General features: G+C 43.9%; 1 protein-coding gene across 1 annotated transcript in view; it reads right to left on the bottom strand.

The window, feature by feature from the left end:
• Positions 1-1,465: 1,465 nt before the first annotated feature.
• The window catches only part of ARHGAP25 (Rho GTPase activating protein 25), a 77,622-nt gene continuing 52,894 nt past the window's right edge, over positions 1,466-26,193 (bottom strand). Inside the window, exons 5-11 of the mRNA XM_008147512.3 lie at positions 17,354-17,561; positions 12,564-12,696; positions 11,643-11,716; positions 9,852-9,973; positions 8,849-9,045; positions 5,454-5,986; positions 1,466-2,681 (exon numbers count right to left, since the gene is read on the bottom strand). Of these exons, the coding sequence (XP_008145734.2) occupies positions 2,474-2,681; positions 5,454-5,986; positions 8,849-9,045; positions 9,852-9,973; positions 11,643-11,716; positions 12,564-12,696; positions 17,354-17,561 (1,475 nt within the window). The 3' untranslated portion in view covers positions 1,466-2,473. The remainder of the gene's footprint in view (positions 2,682-5,453; positions 5,987-8,848; positions 9,046-9,851; positions 9,974-11,642; positions 11,717-12,563; positions 12,697-17,353; positions 17,562-26,193) is intronic.

Raw genomic sequence — 26,193 nt, 5'->3', positions numbered from 1 at the left:
GGGTAGGACCAGAGGCATCGCGAGACCAGGAGAGAGTTGGGATTCAAACATGGTCCTTCCGCTCAGCCTGAGCTCTCACTTTAACACCCAGCTTGGCCCTGTCACATGGACCTCCAAACAACAGACTCCAGGGCTTCCTCTTTGCACCTTCACACAAATGTTTGCCCCCTTAGAAACTGCGCTGCCAGCTACTTCCTTATTCAAGGTTTTAGCACCCAAAGAATTGTGTGAGGAACCCATGGGAGAACATGGGAGGGAACACACGTCTGGCAGAATTGCACACACTCATCAATGTAAATTAGGTGTTCAGTGAGTATTTCCATGTTTGCTACTCTGTAATTTAAAAGCAGTAAACCCCAGGAAACCAAATGTTTTATTGCTTTAGTATGTTCTAAATCCTTTCTCCACCTCCCAACCTTCCACAAGCAGGTCTCTGAGAGAATGCCCTAGGTGCTGCTCACACTCTCCATCAGTCTGGTCCTCAGGTGGCTGGGGTGGGTGGAACAGGGCCTGAGTAGCAGGATGGAGAAACACTGTCCCCTTACCTCTATCTGCACCTTTCTTTCTGTGAATAATAGCTCATGGCCACAGGCAGGGAGAAACTAACCAGGGTGAAGAACACAGAGAAGAGGAGAAAAAGTAAGAAAACAAAGGGAGAAAATTTAAAAATGGAGGAGATCCCCCTGCTCAAAATAAAGTTGTTTCTTAACTATACCTGTCTGCTAGACTCCTGTAGCAGCCAGGGACGCTTGGTCTCATACATAATAATAAAAAAAAAAAAATGGAGGAGACACAGATGCTAGGGAAGGCTGAACTGTCACTGTGGTAACCATAGATTTCAAGTCACTGATTAAGCCACGTAACTTCAAGAGTTCAAGTGAATTTATGGGAGCAATGGGATGACATACGAAGCTAGTGCAAATAATACCTGCAGGGAAATCAAGCCAATGGTCTCCAGAGCTGAAAGCATATTTGAGAATATCTATATCTAACCCACAGGTTGAGAACCGCTGCTGTAGAGCCTAAGACCATCGGAAAACACAGATATTTACATTACGATTCATTAACAGTAGCAAAATTACAGTTATGAAGTAGCAACGAAAATAATTTTATGGTTGGGGGTCACCACCACATGAGGAACTGTATTAAATGGTCGTGGCATTAGAAAGGTTGAGAACCACTGATATCTATCTATCTATATATCTATCTAGATAGATATAGATAGATAGATATAGATATATAGATATATGTTTTTATCTGATTACCCAATTTCTGTTTATGTTTTATAATATATATGACATAGTGACATGTATATAATTTATAAATAAATAAATATTCCTATATTGGGGTGGTGAATGCTCAAATGTTTTCTACTAATGGGGTACATGGTCAAAATAACTTGGAGGCCACCTCACTAGAAAACCATTAAAGACTCCTCCATCCAACCTGGCAAGGCCTGGGACCGCACCAGAGGCCTCCGCCAGGTTGGCTTAAAGGAAAAATCAGCTGTCTAGAAAGGTCTAGGGCCTCATGTCCCTTTTTTAAAGGGTGAAATCACTTGTATTTTGGTGAAACAGAAAAAAAATATATTATTATGACTGTCACTATCTAAACTCCCAACCATCCTCAAAGGAAGTCACATCAGAGCGTGTCCGCCTGTGCAATTGTGGCCACTGAAAGGCAAGTAAGGACTGGAATCCAGTCTGTGTCCCACTCACCAAGCCCTGTGCTGGTGGATCGGTGCCTCTGCCCCAGGGAAGAGGGCCTTTTACTAACTCTCACAAAGGTGTATGAATCAATAGCCCTGCTTTTATTTATTTATTGTTTTGCTATACTTGAATATAATTTTCTCATCTATGTTGCTTTCATAAATACAGTTTATTGTTCATTTTCTCTTAGTCTACTAATAATTTTGAGTTTCCAGCTCCTGGAGATGGTGCGTCATTGGGGAGTGTTAGAATGGGGCTCTGGCTTTAGCAAGGGCAGCCCCTCAAAACCATGATGAGCACTCAGAAGCTGAAGGTCAATTTCAGCCTTTCTGTCTCAGAGATGCCCTCGGCCATGTGACTAGATGAGTTGTTCCACACCTAGACAACAAAGAACTAAGCCTCAGTCCAGCTTCAATTGGGGACAGCTTGTTCCCTGGGTCCTGAGTTGTGGACTGGCCCAAATGTCTCCATCGGACATAGCCATCGAGCCATAGAAAGTTCCAAATCACTCAGCCTGAGACCACAGTGGAATAATGCAATCCTTTTGAATACAGCCACAGGCAGTCATGGATGTCTATATATGTCCCTGCTCAACCTTATCTTCCTGCAAATTCCACTGATTTATTTACTGGAAAATGTGATGTTTTCTTCCCAAATGTCCTCTCTTCTTAGGGAGTAATTTTGCTTCCCAGCTGTCACATAGCAAGGAAAAAGGGAGCAGTGTTGGGCCTCTGTGGGCTGCTTCCCCTGTACTCTGGGGATTCTCATGCATCAGCCTTAGGCTCCTTCATCGATTTGACAAATTCCTTGACTTCTTCTTCCAAGGTTTTGTTCCTCCTCTCAACATCCTCCCGGGAGCGCTCCACATTGCGGAGGCTGATCTCCAAGGCTGCAGACTTCTTCTTTTCCTTCTCCAGTTCTTCATTGAGCCTCACCACCTTAGCCCAGACGTCATAATTTTCCTTCTCAAGGCTACAAGGAAGGAAAGAAATGAATGAAAGAATTGAGTATTACGTCTAGACTCCCGTATTACGTCTAGACTCCCCCTTCTCACACCCTCCTCTGTCCATTTTCCTTTCCACATCACAAGACCCATACCCAACCTGTACCACTTATTTACGTCCCAACCTCCACGTGAGTATTTCCTAGGAAACTGAATTCCCACAGCATGTCTGAGCCTGTTTTGTCATTTAACACCATCTTATGACATCTCTTGTATTTGTTGTTCATCTCATTTTATGTTTTATATCTTCCACCTGATAATAGTCTTTAAAAGAAGGGACTACATCTAATTATATTTATTTCAATACCCCCTCCTCCCAGCGCCTTGCATAGTCCTGCTCAACAGAAATATTGATTGACTACTGAAGCCCCATCCATGTTCCACAGATTCCATTCCCAACACCTTTGTACACTTAAGAGCCTTCTCATCCTGCTTCAATGGTGAGTATGGACCAGCGCCTTCTCTTAGTAAGGCCTCCTAGGAATCAAGATTTGGAGAAGTACAGGGAACTCCCCTTTGGAGCAGCAGTCTTGGCAATGCCACCCTCATTTCTGAATCCTGCTCCAGGTGAAGAATCTATTGGATTCCTGAATTCAGAGGCTTTTCACTATTAGTGGCCAAAATCCTAATCTCGTCCCAGGTGGCCCCCTGCCTGGCTATGCTGAATGAACTCTCAGGAATGAGAATACATATGCTATTTGTCAGCCAAAAGAGGAGATTTCAGGCTTGTGGGAAGATTGTGTGATTGGAAATTTGCTTCAGAATTTCATTCTGAGCGGTGCTGCCTCCCTGCTCCCCCAAATGCCTGATCATTTTACATGGAGACAAGCTCCCATGTGAGCCCATGCCTGACTTCTGTCTTCAAGGGCTTTGCCCCATTCTGCATGTAATGCCCCTTGTCTACCACTTCCTGTTGCTTCTTAAAATTAAATTAGTCTCATTCCTTCTGGTCCTCCCATTACAAAGCTCGTTTTCTTCTCCAAATTCTCTATACCTCTTTTTTCGGGAGACTTCTCAAATGAGACATTATGCTACATCTTGACCAGTGATTTCAGTGGAGAGGTAAGAGCTGAGTGGGCTTGGGAGCTGGTTGAAGTAGGTTCAAATCCCAGCCCTACCAATAATTAGTTGTGTGACCTTCAAGAATCTTTTTGTCCTTCCTGAGCCCCCATTTCTTCTGTAAAGTGGGGCTATTACCTATTTCAAAAGATTGCTGTGGGGGTTACATGAAAAGATGTGTCTGAAGCATGAAGCTTAGACACTCTAGACTGTTTCTTCTCCTTCCACCAAGGATGGGAGGCCCCTGATGGTGGATTCAGATCATTCCATTCAGGAGGACTGTTCCATTCATGGCAGACAGTTCTTTCCCTACCCTGTCAATGACATCCATGTTAGAGTATAGTGAGAGTCTTCTCCAGGATGCTTTGGTGTAGGAAGCGGTTACAGGGTTAAGCCTCGGACTGACCTGCTGGCAAAGTCACAAACAAGTCCCAGCTTGGAAGGGCACAGTCCTCTAAGCATAATTAAGCTTGATCCTGTAACTGCTCCCTAGATCTTTCCTGGGTAGCTAGTGGGCTGTGAGAGGGGCAGCAAGTGCTGCCAAAACAAGTGAAATTTACAAGAACATTGTCAATTGCCTTGTTTGTCCCTGATTATAAATAAAGCCTCAGCTTTGCAGTCTGGATCTGTTCTGTGGCCTCAGCCAGAAAGATCCACCCAGGCTTCCAGCTTCATGAATCTATTTCTGCGTCTTGTTTTCTTTATTTCTATTATTTTCTCAATCCCTGGCCGCCTCCATTTAGAACCGGTTCGTTCATCTCTCTTTCCGCGCAGGACACGGAAAAGGGAGATCCCCGCCATGTCTGGCCCCCGCCGCATCAGGCCCCCGTACTTTGGTCACTGCCAAGGCGTCACACGAGTCTTTTAGTTCTACCATCGATTGATTTGTGCTCTGGCCTCCATTTCTCTGCCCTCTCTCCTCTCAGTGACTTCCTCCTGCTCTAGCCCACCACTGCTCTGGTGCATGAACACTGAGACCTGCTTCCTTCCTCTGGCCTCTGCACCTTTGGTCTCTCTGCCTGGCCTGCTCTTCTCTCATATGTAGACCTGACTTGTTCCCTCTTCTCCTTCAGGCCTTTGCTTTAATGCCACCTTCTCAGTGAGGCCTTCTTGACAACCCTATTTAACATCGGAGCCCCCTTCTGGAATACCCCAACCTCCTGCCCTGATTTATTTCTCTCCATGGCATTTTCTACCATTGGGCATATCATATTTTTTCATTACTTGTTTGTATTGTCTGTCTGTTCTCACTAGAAGGAAAGCTCTATTAGCACAGGGACTTTTGTCTGTTTTGTTCAGTGCTATTCCCCAATAGCTGGGATGTCACCTGGAGCACAATAGGTACTCAATAAATATTTTCAGAATGGATAAATCACACTAATGTGAAAAAAAGTTTTAAGTTCCTCTTAATTTATTAAGCATGTTGATCCTTAAAGAATTGCTATTTAGAAATAGTTGATTAAGCTACATAATTTTTCATGAATTTAATTTGAAGCTCAGAGTTTTCACTAGCTTAGTCACTCATCACTGCCTTTACCCTTTTTTCTTATCAGGCCTAACTGCGATAGATTACTGTATTCTCCAAACTGAAGGTTTATAATGTCACTTCTTTGGCAGATGAGAACAATCCCTGTTGCTTCTTAAGATGGAAGCTGAGTGGCTCCCCCCTGTATGTGACTTACTTTTTAATCTGTTCCTCAAAGGCTTGTTTCTGTGTTTCTATTTCCTTTTGCAGCTCCTGGACTGTCCTTTGCAAAGACTCCAGTCCCTCTTCTCCAGAGTTCTTTGTCCCAGGTCCAGTTTCAGAGTTTGGGCTCGAAAGAGTATCTCTCTTGGAGTCGCAGGCATGGGAAGAGAGTGCCCCTGCTTCATTCCCAGGAGACCCTGGCAGGGTAGGGATGTTATCATAGGTGGAAGTCCTCTGGGCATCAGAAAAGTTCTGCACACCTTGAGACAGTGTTCTCCTATGCCCCTCCCCTGCCTTCGCCTCTGAAGAAGATGACCAGAACTCATTTTTAAAGATCTCCATTTTGCTGCTGTTGGCACCTTGGAAAGCTGCTGTTAAGAAACATTTCCGATTAGGGAGGGTCTGAGTCCTTTTTCGTGATTGCAGCTTCCAATCCCCTGGCTTTTCCCTGGGAGTTTTGCTGCTGTGTTCCAAAAACATGTCACTTGGCTGTTGTTCAGTGGGGCTGGTTGCCTCTGAGTCGCTGGCCTAGAAAAAAAATGGCCATAAAAGTTACATGGGTTTTTCCCACTTGTGTCATGTTCACAAGAAAAAAAAATAGAGGCTTGAAAGAAAGCATCTCTGGGCAGCACACCTATGAAGCTCTTCATTAGAAGACCATCTGTTCATTGGTCACATTAGTTGGTTATCTGACTGGCATTTTTTATTTCTGAAAGGACATGGTACTTGAAGGAACTCATATTCTAAAAGTGAAGCACTGATTAAAAGCATTATATGTTTGAGGTAAAAGAGTCCTAAACCAGGATTCTTTTATAACTTTAGAATGAGGAGGCTTTTCTAACTAGGACTCAAAATCCAGAAGCCATAAAAGAAACATTTGATAAATTCAACCTCCATGGCATGAACGCCCAAACTTAAAAGAACAAAATTGAAACAAAGAAATCACCACATACTAAATCAAATAAGAAATGACAAACTGGCAAAAATATTTGCAAGGCATATCACTGACAACAGGCTACTCTCCCTAATATATAAGGTTCATAAAAATTGAGAAGAAAAAGACCAATAACCAATTGAAAAGAAAAATACCAATAACCAATGGGAAAAGGACAAGACAAAGAGCTCACAGAGGAAAATGCAACTGGCCTTTACATATAAGAAAAGCTATTTGGACTCTCTTATAATAGGAAAACTCAAATTAAAATTACTGACATATCAGTTCTCACCTATCAAAAGGACCCCCACCACAAAAGAACCCCAAATTTGCCAAATCTGACAGTACACCTCTGCGGGTGAAACTGTAGGGAAACAGATTATTTTATACATCACTGGTGGAAGTACAAAATGGCACAAACTTCATTTGATAATTTTAATCAAAATTACACATTACAAATCTATGTAACTTCTGGGTCAGCAATCTCAGTTCTGGGAATTTAGCCCAGAAATATAAAACATAGCCCTGCATACAAAATGAGGCATAGTCAAGGTTATTCATTGCAGCCTTACTTGTAGTACAAAGGAATGAAAACCATCTGTTTATCTATAGGGGCTGGTTAAGTAGATTATGGTACAAGAGTGGAACACTATACACTTGCAAAATCATAAGGTCATCTGAGGTAGCTGTCTATGTATTAACATGAAAAGGTCTCCAGTATATATTGTTAAGTGGAAAAATTCAAGATACAGAGTGGAGTGTGTGTGTGTGTGTGTGTGTGTGTGTGTGGAGAGAGAGAACTCAAAAGAGATTGTTATATTTTGTGTAAAAGGGAGATTAATAACAATTTACATTAATATCTGCTTATATTTGCATAAAGGAACACTGGAAAGATAAATAAAAAACTAATAAAGGCAGGGAAGGATGGAGTGGGTGGAGGTAGAGGAGGGATCAGGACTTCTCAATGTAGCTCTTTTTCTTCCTTTTTATTTTTTTTCAGTTAAATTAGAAAGGAAAAGAAAGAGAAAGACAAAAAAAAAAGAATGAGTTGTAAATGTAAAATCTGAAAATAAGGGCTGAAACTCTTCTGCTAATCAACTGCTTCAGCAACCTCATCTGGAGCCTTGAGGTGAGAACTAGATCAAAATCTTATTCTGTAACATTCTAGTGCTGCCACCTTGGGCCACCTGGTCAACCTCCCTGAGACTGAGGTCCTGAGACATAAAATGTGCATGATAAATTCTGCCCAATAGAGTTAAGTGAGGAGTCCACAGCTGATCTGTTTACATTTCCCAGCAAAGTGCCTGCCCAGAACTGCCCACACTGTTATCATTAATAGAAGAAACCTGTCAAATGAGTATAGCAATGGCTAATCTGAAGCACTTCTAGGATGATGCCACTGTACAAGGTATGAACATTTCTAAATATTAATGTAATTTTTGACTGTTAGTAAGATGCATTGTGTCCAGACTTTACCTAAGAAACATCACCACCAACCACTACCTACTTTTTCTCCCAATCCTTTCTTAATCATCCTCAAGATTAAAAGTACTACAGGCAACTTACATTACCAGGTCAACCCGAAATTTTCAATTCATTTCTTGGTCACACATAACGAATCAGGCCGCTATATAAAGTTCACATGTTCTTTTATATTAAAAAAAACAAACTTTTTTTATAAATATATAAAACATATTTGACCTTTGTAAGTTGTTGCCCTCAAACAGTCTAAATTTCAGAGTCTACAGAGTTTTCTGACATTGGGAACGTGAGCCCCAAGCCTTCAGTACAAATGAGGGGGTTGACATTGCTGAGACAGTTTATCAGAGAATGGGAAATATTACACGAACACATCACATGCTCTGAGAAAGAAATCACGTTTCATGGGTTAGCAGGAAACCAGTTCTCTCTAGACTTTGACCCAGAATTTTCACTAACCCTCACTAAAACATTTACAAGGTGGTATATCTTTTTTCTCATTGAACTTCTCTGGACTGTGTTTCAAAGTGTTTCCCTTTGGAGTGTGCTTCAGTGAAGAGTTCCATTGCTCAGTCATTGGCACACACATCACTAATTCCACCTCCAGGATGCAATCAGAGACTAGACTTTGAAAGAGGCCAAGCTTTCAAGATGCCTGGGGTGGGAATGGCTGGGGGTAAGGGGAAAAAGGAGACATGTAAAACTTTAGACAATAAAAAGAAAGAAAGAAACAAAGGAAGGAAGGAAGGAAAAAAGGAAGGAAGGAAGGAAGGAAGGAAGGAAGGAAGGAAGGAAGGAAGGAAGGAAGGAAGGAAGGAAGGAAGGTGAGATGCATTCAAATGAGTCTATACCAGCTGTACCCATAGCCACAGCATCATCAAAAACTCCTCAAATTGCCACCCACAGCAGCTCTTACATGGAATGACCTGGATTAAAGGAAGAGTCATATGGAAAGAAGAAGGCTCTCTGCACCTTACCGTGTTACTGAAGCTGTCTGTCCTAGAAATTGGGACGTCCTCAGAGGCATCCCAGCCCACAGAGCTTCGAGCCACTGGAGGTTTCTTGGGGTCATTTTTGGGAGCTGGGGGTGACAGGGGTACATCCTTGGACTTGGGGAAGAGGACTTCATGGTCTCTGATCATCATGGTCATCACTCTTTGGATTTGAGGAGTCCCTGAAAGAAAAGAAAGAGATTTGTGGTGCTGGACCATGGCGTAGTCCTCAAAGGTCTCTACCTATGGGATGTCTCCAAAAGTGTCTCTAAAACCACAGCGCCCCAAAGGACCTCATTTTGCTCCTCATGGGACTCTTCTTAATTGCTTGGGGTAGGATACTGTAGTGAAAGGGATGGGCTAGAACAAAGATGTGGATTGGAGTGAAAGATGGTTATTTTCAGTTTACTCCCCATTGGCTCAGTCTTTAGTCAGGAAATCAGCAATCTAACAGCAGAGAAAATTAAGACATCTGTCTCTCCTAATGTGGTCTTCAATGTGACATGCGATTTTTATTGCACACACAGTGAATACGTGCCAGGCATATTGCCTCCCCAAATCTATGGCAGACATCAGTACTCTATGGCAGGAATTTTGCTCACTGATCCAAGACACAGCCTCAGAAGCCGTTTCAACATAGCTTTACAAGTACTCTTTTTCTGACTTGGCTTATAAAATTAAACTTGTTTACGCTCTTTGGTTAAGGATATTTAAACATAATAAAAGATTAAGAAACACTAGCTAACTGTTTTTGTGCCAGCCTATTGTATGTACTGTATGACTTTTAGGTAAATCTTTAACCACTGCTGTGATCTGGAGAATGGACATAATTCCTGCCCTGCCTACTTCACAGGGCTATTTTACAATTCAGACAAAATAATCAGCTGAAAATCCATGGCAAATTGCAGATCAGTGCACAGACATAAGGGCTAGTGTCGTAACTGTTGTTAGTTCCTCTGTATGTGTCTTACTACAGGACCATTCTTACCCCTCATAATCACAGCAGGGTCTTCTACCTTTGACCTGATAAGATTCACACCAATCACAGTAGCCAGATTATCCACACTCATCTTGTTAACAGCACAGTTCAGCTGGATTTCATGTAGGAACCTGTGAACAGACAGGCAATCCCAGAGTAAGAAATAGGAATTTGCCAGAAGAAAGCACTTCTGGGTACCAACGAGATCTCAGAGATGCATCCCAATTCTCCTTCTGATCTTAGGAGTGGGATCAGCCTGCTCTTCACAGAAGAGTTTAGCTTCACCCCCAAAGATTCAAGATCAAGGAAGAATAGAAACCAGCAGGGATCTGCCCAGCTGAGGTGGTGGCCTTGGTCTGGGAGCAGGGAGGGGAGTCACATTGACAGAAGGCAGGATCCAGTTTCAGGGGTCTAAGAGGAGACTAGAAGGACCAAAAAGGGCATTTGACTGCTCCTTGTCCTTCCTTTGTAAGCTTATCTCCCAGGCTCTCAGCACCCAACATGCCCAAGTCTCCATAGAGGAAAATCTCAGAGATGGGAATCCCAATGCCTCCTCATTCTCATCCTCTAATTATAGCACCAAGTATCTCAAATTCTCAGCAGGTGCTCAATAATTAACAATTAATTTTTACTATAATTCTACACAGTTGAGGCATGCGCTTCTGATTCACAATTAAAGAAAAACTAAACAGCCAACAAAGGAATTTCTACTTTTTCTGGAAACCATTTTTAAATGGATAGGCTGGAGCAACATAAAATTTGAAACACAGAGAAATGATCAAATAAATGCTGATCTGTCCAAATGAGAAAAGCTTATGGAATATTATGAAGTTATTTATAATCCTATTATATGACATAGGAAAGTGCTCACAATGGAACATTAAGCCAAAAAAGAAAGCAGAATACATACATATATATATGTAATTCCAATTTGGTATAAAAATTGTTCCGGTAAATTTATATTGATGAATGTAAAAATCAATCATAGAGACAAAAACATCCAGAAGGAAAAACACTCAGGTCTTTATAGTAATTTTTACTGGGTAAGGAGATTGTGGGTAATTTTTATTTCTTCTTTACAGTATGTTGCATTTTCCTGGTTTCCAAATCAAGCATGTATCACTTTTTATAATCTGGAAACTACAACAAATGATGTTTTAAAATTAAGATAAATTTCAGCTCTGTCTGGCATGGAGATCCAGGCTCTCAACTCAGCAGGTCTAGGTCAATCCACATGTTGCATGCTGTTACAGAGATGACACATAGCAAGTCCTCAGAAAGGGGAAGTGGAATCTATGCCTCTGGGGCACTAAGCCAGAATGATGGGAGATAATTCTAGAAATATTATAAAGATTTTGGTTCTACTGCATGTCCCAGGACTCTGAGCAGTGCTGAGGAAAGCCTGAGGAGGAAGCATGTACATTTTGTGTGGCGATCAAATTTTCAAGGGGTCCTTTAAATTATCTTGTGAACATAGGAAACTACCTCGGAGCTATGTAAATAGAGTTGACCCTCCAAATATATGAACTAGAGTCTCTGAGTTCACCGAGACACTCTTTCCTTCTCTATCCAGGAACTTATTTATATTCTTATTCTTCTTATTAAATTTATTGGTGTGACCTTGGTTAATAGGATCATATAGGTTTCAGGTGTGGATATCTATGATACAAGATCTGCATATTGCACCGTGTGCCTATCACCCAAAGTCAGATCACCTTGCATCACCATATAATGAGGCCCCCCCTTCACTCCCCACCCCCTTGACTAGAAACTGTGTAGCTGATACCAGGGGGCTCCTACCTGCAGATGTAGCTCAAGAGGCTGTAGTTGTCTCGAGGAAGGGTGGAGAGCTGCTTCATCAACTCCTGCTGAGCCTGGAAAGACATTTTTAATACCCGTAAATGAGCCTGCTCACTTGCCAGCAATGAGACCTTGGAACATAATTGGTGTGTCTGTGTAGAAGCAACACTTTGGCAGTGCTATTGGAGTGTTACACCTCAAGTGTTCATTAAGCAATTACTGTGGGTATGAGTTGTTGATAGTCCTTGCCTCCGGTTCTTGGAAGAAGAACAAACAAATAAAAAAGTAACACTACAAAAAAATATATAAATAAATAAATAAAAATAACGAGCCTCTCCATACTATTTTTTTGGAACATTTTGTGACTTTACAGTTATTTAAAAATAAAAAGTTATTGAAAGGCACACACAGAACTCTGAGAAGAGGAGTTATCTCAGGGAGCCACAGACACCACAGGCAGCTGAAGCTGAGAGGAACAAGAAAAGCTCCTTCCTTCCTCTCTCTGGCACGTGCATTCTTTGTATGCCCATGTCTGGCACTTGTGGTCATCATGGAGCTAGTACAGTCCGACCTCTCACTTGCTTTCCAAGTAGGGCAGCTTGACCTTGTGTCCCAGTGGGTCTCAACAAGGCCATTTTGCTTGAAACCCTTCTCAAATGCATCCTCCCTCTCTTACTAACTTTAAAGTGACTTTGGGGTATTTGATTATGGGCCAATTCTTCATTGGGTTGTTACATCCCATGAAGGCTGTCACCATGATTGGCTTCATTTGCCTCTGGTTGCCAAGGAAGTTCCTGTTGGACAAAGTATCTCACCAATGGGTACGGGCCCCCTGGCACACTGTTCCCTGCCTACAGAATAGTGTTCAGTAACCATCACCTTCTTTCCAAGCAGGACACCTAACTCTAATGAGATACCAACCTTTGCCTCATCTGCATTCATGAGTTGCCCACAGAGCAGGAATCCCTCATACTGGCTCCAGGGAACCACAGGCTCTGGGAGGTCTCGGAGGTAGAGCTTTAATAGGGAGGCCACTGTGTGCACATCTGTATCTCTGGAAGAAAATGAGCAACACCCTTTGAAAGCAAAAGTCCAGAAGGCTCCTCAGCTTCCCCCTGGTGATCCACTGAATAGAATCCAATAGGTCCGAAGGGAAGCTTTGCAGAGAAGTAAAGTCTGATAAAGGTATATTGACCAAAACATTTTTGCTAATTCCTTTTATGGAATAATCCCCCCAACACCTTTTCCTTTATCTGTTCTGCCTAACTGCCTCAAAGGAAAGTTCAAGGTCTACTTTTTCATTAAACCTTCAACAGTTTAATCTTCATTGCCTTCTTCTTTCTCCAAGTCCCTTAGCACCTCACAATTTAGCATTCTGTACTTAGTGTCTCATTTTTCATGTGATAACTGCTTTATATCCATGGTCCATTGATCTATTTGATCCCTCAGAATCTTAAATTAAATCTGAGATTCATTTATATATTTATGCAATCATTCATTCAATCAACAAGTTGTGAAAGAAACTATTCAGTGCAAGATACCATGTCAGGCACTAGGCTTTCAGCAGTGAACCAAATGGACACACAGGAAACCTCACCTCATTGAAACACAGAGGTGTGCAAACTTAAATGTTACCAAGTCATTACAATACTGTGTGGTTAGTACCATGACAAGGGAAGTCCTGGACCTGGGATCGCATGGAAATGTGGAAAGGGACACTTAATGCAGAGTTGGGGAGCCACAAGGGACTCTTCAGTCAAGATCTGTAGAGTGATCAGGAGTTACAGCGTGGGGCAGGAAGCATGTGGATCAGCCCGGAGGGGGAGGAAGGAAGCCTGCTGCAGGAGCTGAGACAACATTGATTTGATCACCTGATTAGCAGAAAGAGACATGGGCTCTTCAGCTCAGCTTCTCTGGTTAACAGCAGGAGTTGACACACCATGATCCCAGAGCCAAATGTGGCCTGCTGCCTATATTTGTACAGCCAGCTAGCTAAGAATGGATTTTACATATTTTAATGGTTGGAGAAATAACTCAAGAGAAGGATATTTCATGGCATGTGAAAATGACATAAATTTTGAATTTCAGCTCCCATAAATAAAGTGCTATAGGAACACAGCTATGCTCATTCATTTTTGTATATTCTTTGGCCGAGTTAAGAGCAGAGTTGAGTAGTTGCCACAGAGACCATCTAGCCCACAACATATAAATATTTTATATGTGGCCCTTTAAAAACGTCTGCTGACTCCTGGTATATAGAGCTGTTGCATTTATTCCATAGAGAAAATAAATCTGAATCTACCATATACTGGAAGATCATTAGTAAAGAAATATTTATTTATTTCATATCAAGAAAAACTGATGTTCTTAAGAGATAGCCCTGATAGTATTTAGAAAGCTGTGATGTGGGAAGAGGTTCAGATAATCTGAGTGTCTCCTTTGGTCAGCAATTGGGAATATAGAATCTGCTGGGTGGAATACCTCCCGGTGAGAGACAGGAGGGGTGGATTGGACAGGAGGAGGAGAAGGGAGGCCTTGGAGGCAGCAGAAGCGAGAATACCAGGACTTGACTAGAAAGCTCTGTCTTGGCGTTGCGTGCACATTTTTGAACACTTGTTTTTGACAGCCAGTGGTTGGAGGCTCCCCCTTTGCAGCCTGTGAACTCTGCACCTCAGCCTGCACAGACCAGACTGCTGTCTAAGCTCCATGGCGGCCCTCAGGAAGTCAGGGGGTGGGGATTCAGGAAGAGACTTCCCTGCTGAGTCATTGCCTAAAAATATCCCCAGGCAAAGCCCTCTTGGCAAAATGCACAAGAAGTTCCCAAGAAAGTGTCAGAAAATCAACCAGCGCACACCTTGCAGGAGTAGCATTCTCCTAATGTCGCCGTCCACCCAGGTCTTAATCAGAATCCAGGGTCTACGGTTCGGTTGGGGTCTCTCTCACCCCACATCCAATTAGTCTCCCAAGTCCCCTCAATTCTACTATCCAAATGTCACATGAATATCTCCAAGTCCCTCCCCTCCTTCCACTCCACTCTTCAGAAGGAGTACCCCCACCACCCCACCACCCCCCAGGACTGCTCAGCCTCCTAATCTAGCCTCCTGCCTCCAGGGTTCCATTCTCTAGTGCACCATCCCCGGCCTGGCATAGCCCCCAGCACTCAAAACACACCCACAAAAGCAATGTAGAAAACAAAGAATTTGAAATGAGAAAAACAGCATAGAGGATATGTCAAGAAAACAGGAACTTTTGAAGAGAAACAATAATAAAAACTACTAGACAGTTTAGTCAGGAGAAACAAAGACAACATTTAATAGCCAACATTAGAAGAGAAAGGGGTTATAAACCACAGATTCAATATAGATACCTCAAAGTTGTAATCAAAGAACACAGTTAGCTATGTAAATCATCCTAGAACACTGAAATGCACAGGAAGCTGCCCATTCATTTTAACAGGGGAAGATACGGCTGCATCGCCTGGCTAACTCCTCATGCTTCTTTATTGTGTCTCAGCTTAAATGTCATTTTCTTGGGGACCTTCCTAAATCCACCAGACCATGTCAAAAACCCCTGTTCTAAATTCTCACAGTACCATCTCTTTTTCCTTTTTAGCACTTAATACAATGAAAATTATAGTTACTTCTATAAATTTTTGGTTTCATGTCTGTGCCCCATTGGGACAGGGCTGATCAGACGTCATTGTTATAGTCTAAATTTCCAGCATGATACTTCCTGATTTTGCTGTTCCTCCAACCCAATGGAACATCCTTAAATTTTAAATCAAAGACTAAAAGCAAGTCAGGAGCCAGGTGGTTTCTGAGTTCAAGCCCTGGTCCCGCAGAGATTAGCCAGGGCTCCCCAGATAGCTCTGCCCACCTTCCCTTGAAAAGGGATCTTATAAAGCAGAATGTCTTTGTGCATTTCTCCCAGAGATAAGAGGTCCTGGGAGTACACTAGCTCTGTGATCAGGCAGTAGCCAGCCTAGTAGAGGCTAGACAAAGAGATTTTTAAATTCATATTTTTATCTTGAATGAGAGCCTGACACACCTGTACTAGAATCTGCCAATAGAGTTCCTTTGATTTCCTTCATCTAGTGAGGCAATTTGGGGAACTCACAGTGAAACTGCACATGTGACCAATGTAGGCGTCTAGATGAGTACCCACAAGGGTCATGTGGGCCCAAAGAACCAGTCCTGGGAGGACCCTTCCTATTTTTGGCTGTGGGAACTCCTCAGTTCTGGCAGCGGAGATGTGTGATAACTTTCCTCCTTCCAGATCCAAATATTTGAGAAGAATCAAAGACTCTGACTCTACCACCCAGGCTGATTTTATAGAGGCAGGAGCTCGAGGCTAGGGCAGGTATTTGGCAACCCCCCGAAACCACCGCTATGCCTGCTGGCTGGCTGCACATTGCTTTTGCAACAACCCACCTGCATCTTTTGATCAACTCAAAGCTAATTAAAAACATAAGAAGAAAAGTGAATATAAAGGTGGCAAGCTTAATTGAACGAGTGCCTGGTAATGAAAATCAATTTACGGTGATGCTAAAAGGTCCTTAAATTTCATGCCCATAACCTGGTATATAGTTCCAATAACAACTCCACCCATTGCTTTCCTGTTAAAATAGAGCACCCTTGCTACACTAACCTGTTATGTGCAAGGGCAGCAAAGACAGGCCTATGGTGGTCCAAACTAAGACAGTGGCTGCGAGGATGGAAACGGATGGGTGTTAGAGATGCTTCGGAGGCAGAATGGAAACACTGGGGACTGGAGTGAGAGGAGAGGGAGGGGTGAGCAGTGAGACTGTCCACACAGCATGACACCCAGCTATTCACCCTTCCCCAGGATCAGCCCTGCTCCTCAGTCCTCAATAAGCTTGTGAAGAATTTCAACCTTTGGAAACTGGATAGTGATCAGGCCTGACTTGCTAAATCTTGGTTTCTGGGCCGCTGATTTGGAAAGAATACTGACTTTTTTCTTGCCAGCAGGACAAGTGCACGCAGGCAACGAAGGCAAATATTGCACAATAAGCAGAGCGCGTGCAACGTAGGATGGGGGTTGTACTAGCTGCGCATGGCAGACTAGAAAACCTCGGCTGGGAGGCTGGAGGAGGTGGGGAGGGAAGGGAATGGTGGGGAGAAATGACCCTGCACCACATATGCCCCAAACAGGGCTGGGCAACATCCATGGGAAAACACCAGACAGCCAACCTGTTCGTATGTACTCCCTCCAGAAGGGCTCAGAACTAAGTTCAGAACTGGATAGTACTGTGCTCTCCCGCACTAACAAGGGCTGGTTCTGGCCGCTTCGGGAAAGCTGAGGGAGACCATCACAGCCCTTGGATCTAGACATGGTGTGTTCTCCACCACACCCAGTCTGTTGTACAGGCAACTCAGCCCCACATTCCTTATCTGCCGCGAAAGCTGGGCCTGGAATAGAACCCATCTTTTCCCTTACCCCGTACTTCCCTCCCCCGTATCTGCCCAGCAGGCTCTCCGGGGAGCTCACCTCTCTCTCAGGTCAATGATCACCATGCTCTCCTAACTGTGCCCCAGGCTCCCACATTCTAAACTTTGAGCAAAACAAAGGCTCTTTCTGTTGCAAGCCAGGGCTCTTGGCAGTGTCTGTGTGAGTCCCAGAGCTCAGCTGGAAGAGAGAAGTCCTCTGACGCAAGTTAAGGCAGAGGGAAGGGTGCGGTGAAGGCAGCGTACCTGTCAAAGGAGGGCCTCTCCCCTGCATCGAAAGCATCTCTGAGCTGCTTCACCAGGTTGTCCTGCCCAGGCAGCCGGAAGATGCCCTCTTCACTCAGGCCATGCTCCAGGATGAACTCCGCACACTTCTCCACGAGGATGGGCACCAGGTGGGGGCCGAACTTCTGCTCATAGGCCACGGTCTCATCCAAACGCTGGCCAAACACCGCTGGGAGAGAAAAACAGGACCTTCCCATGATTTTGACTCCCGTTGGATGAACTGACAGGTCAAAGTGCTCTGCCTATTTCTTGAATTTCTGTGTTGCCTGTGACCTCAAAGGTTTTAGGGAAATGATACTAAACAACATAGAGGAAACAAGTCGCCCACAATATTTCCTGGGGCTGGAAACTGGGGTAGTCGCTGTCAGTCTTTTTCTATGGACACACATTTTTACGTATTTAAAGTAACAAGTCACTTTTATGGAGTGTGCCAGGAATTGTGTTCAGCACTTTGCATATCTTTTCTCATTTAATCTTGACAGCAATCCTATGAAGTGGTATTAATTGTTATGCCCCCCCCTTACTGGTAAAGATACGGAGCCTTAGAGGCACTGATGAACTTGGCCAAGGTCAGAGGCCAGGGCATGGTACAGTCAGAATTCAATACAGACAGTATTTGCAAGAGAATGTGCTCTTAACCACAGCAGCAAGCAGGTGATTTTGAATAACCTGCTTGTGTTATATAGCATTAAACATCAGTCTGTCACATGGATATCTCAGAGCGTATTAAACCAGTATGGTATTTGAATAATTTAGGTTGGTTTCCTGTGCTTGACTATTTTAACATTGCCACACAGAGAACATATTCATTTGCCTAACAGAGTTCCTGGAATGTACATAGCACAATGCATTTTTCCTAATTAATTGTTTAATTAATTATTTGACATTTGGGTGGATGAGCACAGGCTATTTCTTCTTTTGAACCATTTCCTTAGGGCAAAGCCCCACATGTAGAACTACTAATTCACATGGCTTGAACATTTTAATCACTCGATGGTATGCAAATCGCATTCCAAAAACACTGTTCCAAATTACAGTGCCTCCAGCAATGCATGCACGGACCAGCCTGCCCCAGCCCTGTCAGCGCTTGGCTCCGGCCTTTTTCCACCCCAGCGGTGTAATAAAGTTAATTTCTAAATCAGGATAATCAGTGGCTACTCATTTTTTTCCCACGAGGCTTGGAAGTTCAGAAGACCGGTCATGGTTTCAGCTCTGTCCTGCCTGCGTTTCCCCCTGTTATAATTAGGTCTGTGGCACCAACCTCTTCAATCCATGGACACGGGTTCCTAAAGCCCTTTGGTTTTTTCCCATGATTCTCTCTCTAGTTGGTCCCCTGGACGAGTCTCTAATTAATGTGGATTCCACCTATTAAGAGCTCTAATGTGTTCTCGAATCTCTCGTGTCCTTTCCACCCTTACCATTGTCCCAGGTTAGCCCAGGCTGGATTCCTCTCATCTATGACTGTGTTTCTTCTATGTTCAAAGCCCTCCTACTACTTACCTATCTAAACCACTGGTCTACCTGAGCGCATTCCTCCTTATTTTTAATAGTCAGCCACCTCTTCCCAAATTACCACAGCAGTGTTTTTAAAATTACCCCTCAGAATCCTCGGGGTTTCCTCTGAAGCCCTTCCCTCATCACATCAAGTGCTTGAGAGGTGAGGGCATGAGATCCAGGAGCAGCTGAACAAGCGGGTCTCTGTTCTCCCTATTCCCAACCAGACCTGCTGGGCTGTTGTCTGTTTTACTTGTGTTTCAGTGAGACTGATTAAATATTTCTGTGGCTAAAGTTTGGAAGCTGGGGCTGGCATTCTTTAGACTGGCATTCAGCCCGGCCCCCACCTACCTTTCTGGCCTGACTTCCTGCCACACCCCCAAAGGCAACTCACCTGGTGTTCCCAAAGCCCACGGTGCTCTCCAATGTTCATGCCCTCAAATGGCCTCTTCTCACTGCCGAGTCTGTTCATCTCTCCCCTCTCTGTCTGCTGGAATTCCATTTATCTTCCTTGGCTCCATTCAAATATTGTCACCTCTGCTAAGCCTTCCCTGACCCCAGTCTGAGAGATTCTATCTCTACTCTGTGTATCCGTATCCTTCTCAAATGTCCCAATCCCTTTCTACACTGTGCTATAATTATGTGTATGTCCCTGTGCCCTCTGTATGACTGTAGGCTCCCTCATGCTAGAAATATGGGGATGGTCTCTTTTTATTCCCAGTGTTTAGCGTAGGGCCTGTCACAAGGTAGAGTCAAGAAATTTTGCTAAATTATTTAATAAATCATTTCATCTTCAAGCTAATGCTTTCCATGATTAATGATAATTTTGGCATTTATTTACTTTAAACACTAGTCGATATCTCAGCAGACAAATTCAGCTTCATGCTAACATTTATTGAGTACCCTGCCATGTGCCAGGAGCAGGCCACATGGCATTCCATTGGCTATACAGAGTAAGGGATTGCTATTCTCAATTAGCTTGTCATCAAATTATGAAAATGAAAAGAACCCATGCAAAATAATGAGAAACAATTAGAGAATGTCAATATAATATAGAATTAGATTGCTGTTTGTCTGTGAAATGACCTGGATAGATATATTCACCAAACTGGAAGGAAATAATTAAAATGATCTGACTTGCAATATAGGCCACATGGCATTTGTAAAATTCCCTTTGAGGGGCCGAGGGAGGAGCACTTCAAAGGGACAGGTGGATGTGTTTCAGAGTAGTTGAAACTTGAATTCAAGGGGCCCAATGGGCCTCCTAAGGAAAGATCTCCCAAACACAATGTGACAGTGTGCACACAGCTGTCAGAGTTGTCAAATGTGAGCTGCATTTCCAAGGTCCCCAAGCAGAAGGAAGGTCCACTTTGCAGGTGATCTGGAATCAAGCTTCTTCTTATACCCCTCTGCGTAGGCAATCCTCTAACTTTTCTCCTCTTCTGAGTCCATCAGTCTTGTCCACTTTCACCAGTACACTCATTCCCCACATCTTTTCTCTCCATCATCTCTACTCTGCTGATTTCCACTCCCTCTCCACGCCTTTATCAGGTCACTGGGAGCTATGCGTGAATGCAGCCTAACATATCATGGACATTTGTATTTCCAATCTCTGTGAGGTCGGTTCCAAAGCTTCACCACTCCCCTTGAGCTCACCACCATTCCCTCTCCTGTCTCAGCAGGTGACCTTGTCTCCTCTTTCCCTTATCTCTCCAAATTGAGGACATCATGAGTGAACTCCCTCATTTCCAGTCCCTGCCTCTCTTATTCTTCTTCCTGTCTGTCTGCCTGACTCTTAGAGGGAGAAAAGGACCCTGTGCTTCCTCCGAGATAGTGTTTTCTTCCACCCTTTTCACCTCTTCCAAGATTTCACTCCTTCTCTTTTTGTATTTTTCTCTTTCAATTGAAAGAGCCCGTATGTGTCTAAGACTTTGCTAATTTATTAAAGACTAATCTCCTATCCCAGGTCTCAAACAACCAATGCTTTCCTTTCTTCTATTCACTGGTATATTCATCTAAAAAATGATGAGTCTACTTCTTGAAGGAGTCGTCCACCCTCACAGCCTTTACTTCTGCCCTTAGCATTCACTTCTCAACCCCTCAATCCTCTCCATCTGGTTTAATCAGCCTGCATCTTTCCACCCAGTCTGCCCAATAAAACTTCCAGTGCCCTCCTATGCTTATTCCACTCTACTGGTCTTCACTGAAGATTCTGGTAGGGATGATTCTTCTTCCTTTTCAAGACTTTCTCCCTACATGGCTACAAAATCACCCACTTTCATTTGATCCCCACATCCCTATGGGCTCTTTTGCAGTCTCCTTTACTGTGCCCCTTCTTCCACCTGCTGTGCCATTTCCTGGCATTCCAGCTCAGATGTCCTCCCACTCTAGACATTGGGATATCACCTACAATCTGGTAACTTAAAATCCACATATCTGCTCCTGGTCTCTCCCTATCTCTATCTCCATAATTTCTCTCTCTCTCTCTCTCTCTCTCTCTCTCTCTCTCTCTCTCTCTCCCCCACCCCCCACCCCATTCCACAAGTCCAACACCTAATGGCAGTTTTCCCAGTGTCTTCTCCAACCTCACTCTCATTCTACCCACCCTCCCCTCACAAATCACCCTTCTTCTATAGCATTCCTCACAGCTATAGCATTTGGTCAATCCAGCAATCAAACACCAAGCACGTTAATACAAGGTACCTGCACTCAGCCCAGTTAGCAAAAGTGTGAGTGTTGAAATGATCTGCAACACCCCTCTTTCCTTCCAGATAGATCAGTACATTCTAAATTACACTTTCAACTGTCTCTCCTCTCTATCCTTGCTGCCACTTTCAAGATTACTGTAATGATTTCTTATGCAACTCTGTTTCTTGCAAATTCCTTTCACTGGAATTCACAAATCACTCGGCAAATACAGACTGAGCATCTGCTGTGGTAGCTAGAGATTATGATAGAAAGAGTGAAAAAATGGTCTTTGCTCTTGGAAACTCTGGAGCAAATGCCCTTCCTCCTTCTCCCCACCTAGAAACCTGATCTTACTGTAGCCCAAGTTCAAAGGTCATCGCCTCAGAGGGACTTGATCACTCTCCTCTGTGCTCATAGAGCTCCCTGTATATACTTCTATTCCATCACTTCTCATGGATTTTACAATGATTTATTTAAACATCTCTCTCTTCCACTGGACTGTGGGCTCCTCAAAGGCCGACAGCCTGTCTGGCTCACCATCTATTTTTATCTCCTGGCACAGAGCCTGGCACATGATGGACCAGTCCTCAAGGAGCTGTTATTACCTGCTGTCCCCTACCCCTCCTGTACTCAGCCTTGTCTCTCCTGAATACACTCTGATCAGCATTTCTTCATACTTGCACTTGTCAAGATCAATGGCCTATTTTACATTTATAAATCCTGGGGTCACATTCTCCATCTTCATATTAATTCCTCTATCAGCCCCCATCAAATTACCCCTCCTTCCTGATACAAATTTTCACATGGCTTTTGGACCACCACTCTCTCAGTTCTCCATTTATCTCATTGGCTGCTCCTTCTCAGCCTTTTCTGATGACCCCTCTGTTTCTCCCTGTCCTCCAAATGTCAGAGTGTCCCAGGCTCTCTTTTTCTCATCTGCACATACTCTGTAAATCTCACGGCTTTAAATATCACCCATATGATGAAGACTTCGGGACTTTACATCTCCAGCCTACAAATCAGCCAAAGCTATTCTCTCCAACAAGACATAACTTCTGCAAGCTCTAGACACATCAGGACCAACTTCTTACGAGAGAGACGGAGCATCCTTGTTTGCTTTAGTTTGTCTAGGTCAGGCTTCATCACTCTTCATCTCAGATCGAATATGAGGAGTTTGGTATACAATATCCTTGGAAAGCCAGAGACCAATCCTGAGCTCTGCCTACCTCTGACTTCTGGGTTTTGATTGCCACCCTTTGATCCTGGATGGACATGAAGTAGCCTAGATATGGGGAATAGATGAGCTGAGACATCCCAATGAAACTAAGGAAGAGTCCAATAAAGGAGGAACGGGGTGGGAGACACTCAAAGACCATTCTCCACCCCAAGGCTTCCCTTCTGTACCATGGCCTCCTAGGTTGCACCTGCTCTTTCTATCCTCTGCCAGCCACTCATTCACTAGAAACTGCTCATCATATTGGACCAGTCAACATTAACAGAGGCATTTCCGTCTTAACAGATACAAATTTTAAATGATTAGCTAATCACAATATGTCATATAATAATTAATTAAGTTAATTCTATGACAAACTGCTCTAGATGCTTTCACATGGGCTCTCATTTAGTCCTATAAGAAACATAGAAGCAGCCAAAACTGGTTTGGCTCAGTGGATAGAGCGTCAGCCTGCGGACTCAAGGGTCCCAGGTTCGATTCCGGTCAAGGGCATGGTTGCGGGCACATCCCCAGTTAGTGGGTGTGCAAGAGGCAGCTGATCGATGTTTCTCTCTCATTGATGTTTCTAACTATCCCTCTCTCTTCCTGTCTGTAAAAAATCAATAAAATATATATTTTTTAAAAAAGAAACATAGAAGTAGATATTACTGTCCCATTTTACAGATGAGAAAACTGAGACTCAGATCAGGAATTTATCCAAGGACACATTTGCCCCATGATTACAAAGTCAGTGATTTAATACTTTCTGTTTAAAGTCAGTGGAATACAATTGTCTAGGAGAAATTTCAGACATCATCCTGTCTTAAGGGAAGGGAGGAAGAGGTGGACTGATGCCCAGTTTCTGCTTACTGGCCATCATCCAGCCTTTATTTCTCAAGACCCCTCCCTAGTTTTGTTTAAACACACACACACACACACACAATAACAATAACAGGACACTGGGTTGATTTGGGGAAATTAAAATGGAAGGATTAGCTGTTACTTCCTGGTCTCTCCTTCATCATCACTCAAACATTCCTGGGTTCAAGACAAAAGAGCCCTTCTCTCCCCCCCCACCCCCCTGTCACCAGGAGAGACTGCCCGCCCCCTCCTGCTCCCAGCTTCACCCCTTCCCACTCGCCCTGTCTGCTAAGCATTGGTACCTGCTTCCCGTGGGCGCAGTTCCAGGAGCTTCCCCATCCCTGACAAGGGAGGGAAGAAGGGGAGCTGGGCAGAGTGTCTTTTAGAGGAAGACGTGAATCACAAAATAGCGAGGAAATACCTTTCTTCCGGAGCTTGTGGATTTTCTTCCTGAAATTCCAGCCAAAGAGCAGTGCCAGAGAGGGAAAGCCACAGCCCATTGCCCACTGCGGCATCCTGGGAATATGAGGCAGGCAACAGCGAGGAATCGCAGCCTCTGCTGGGCCAGCCTCAAGCCTCTCCTCCTCCCCAGGCTGGGAGAGCCACCCTCTCTCGCCTTCAGACCAGCACATGCTTGTAAATACTGCTCGGATTCTGACTCCAGCACAGAAACTCTGGGATCTGTAGGCACCTGCCCCGGGCCCTCCCTTCCTCCTTCCCACACCACTTCCCCTCCCCACTCACCTTTATACACATGACTCTTGGCTTTTAAAGAGCGAACATAAAGCTGTCAGGGCCCACAATAAAAATAAGTGCCTCCTTTTACTTAGCAGCTAATTGTCAACTGCCATTCAAGGGATACCACGGAGGTGGGTTAAAAAAATTCCCTCACGCAAGCCCTTACCAGCATTGCCCCATATATCAAAGCATCTGGCAGGAACACAGGATTTCACTTAGTGTTGATGAAGCCAGCCCACCCTTCTCTGGAAATGCTTTCACAGTTGCAGGTGGTTCAGTCGAGCCTTCAGAGAGAATAGTCTTGGAGGTGGGTTGTTGGCTAAACGGAGATGCTTTTCCCCCTCCCGTGGAGATGATTTAGCAAATAGTGCAGCAACCCTACCAGACAGGCCCAGGAGACTTGAAATGGACTTTTGGCATCACTGGGGTAAGAGATGGGGGTTGGGGTTGGGGGTGGGAGTGAGGCTGAGATAGTCAGGAGCAGGGAGGATTGCCAGGAAAGGCCCTGAGCAGTGTGATGCTGCCAACCAAGTGTTCATCCCTCCATTCACTCATAGGCCAGGAATAGAGGACTCATCTTGGACCCCACATTCTCCTTCATGTTGAATTCATTCCTAGATCTGGCAATGTTACCTCTAAAATGCTGCACAGACCTATTCACTTCTCTCCATCTCCACCATCACCCTCTTCCAAGCCACCTTAAAATGAAGACCAACATCTTTATCAGGGCTATCTTCACTGTTTTCACCTTCCTCTCAATCCAGAGCCTGTTCTTTCTGTCACAGGACATTCGCACATGCTATTTCTCTGACAGAGACACTTCCTCTTCCTCTTTTTCTGCCTAGTTAGCCTCTATTAGCCCTTCAGATTTAAGCTGAATCATCACTAGTTCGGGGCTTCCCTGAATTTCTTGACAAATACAATTCTCCCCCACCCCCCATCTTACCATGTGTTTTTCCTTTGTGCTACTTTTCAGAGTTGTAGTTACATGGGTTTCTTTGTGTGTGTGTGTGTGTGTGTGTGTGTGTGTGTGTGTGTGTTTAATTAATTTCTGTGTCTTATACTATACTGTGAGTTCCTTGAGAGAAAGGACTTTGCCTTTTTTTCTCTTCTCTTCCTTCCTCACTCCTCCCACCACTCTCTCTGTCACTATTGTACCCCTGGTGCTAGCACAATGCTTGGCCTATGACACATTCTCAAAAAACATTTGTTGAGTTCATGAATAAACTTTTATCTGTCTGGTGTTAGGATCTGGGGGAGGGGAATCAGGGAATTAATAAAAATAAGTAAGAAATTATTCCTTTTAATGTCCACTTTAGCTAGAAAGAAAGAACCAGAACACATGGAACAATAAATGGCAGACACAGCACTCTCTCACGAGCCACACTGCACTACAGATTGTGAAATCATGCTCTGAAGGACAAGAGAACTTCAAAAATGAGAGGAAACAAAGGAACCTAGGCACTTAACAATTCCATATTTATATACTCTATGTCTAGTGTTGGCAAACACAAAAGACGCTTAACACATGGGACATACTAGTACTCCATGGTCTTATTATCTGGTTGGGCTGAGCAGACCTACTAGTGTACACAGTTTAGTGCAGTGCTTATGCACCCAGCAGTGGCCTGAGAAATGCCTCAGATGGCCAGCCTCCAGAGGAAGAGGGCAGAACATGTCCCGACTGAGTAACAATTTGCAATGTGAACTGCCTGATCCCTGGGGATGGGACAGAGACCAGGTTTCAATGTGGGGATCCAGCGGAGGCAGAGCCCTCTTACTAAAAGGAGGAGGTGTTTTGAAGAAA

The sequence above is a fragment of the Eptesicus fuscus genome, chromosome 16 (genome assembly GCF_027574615.1).
Source record: "Eptesicus fuscus isolate TK198812 chromosome 16, DD_ASM_mEF_20220401, whole genome shotgun sequence".
NCBI lineage: Eukaryota > Metazoa > Chordata > Mammalia > Chiroptera > Vespertilionidae > Eptesicus > Eptesicus fuscus.
The sequence above is the reverse complement of the archived record's forward strand: the minus strand, read 5'-3'. Positions and strand labels throughout refer to the sequence as shown.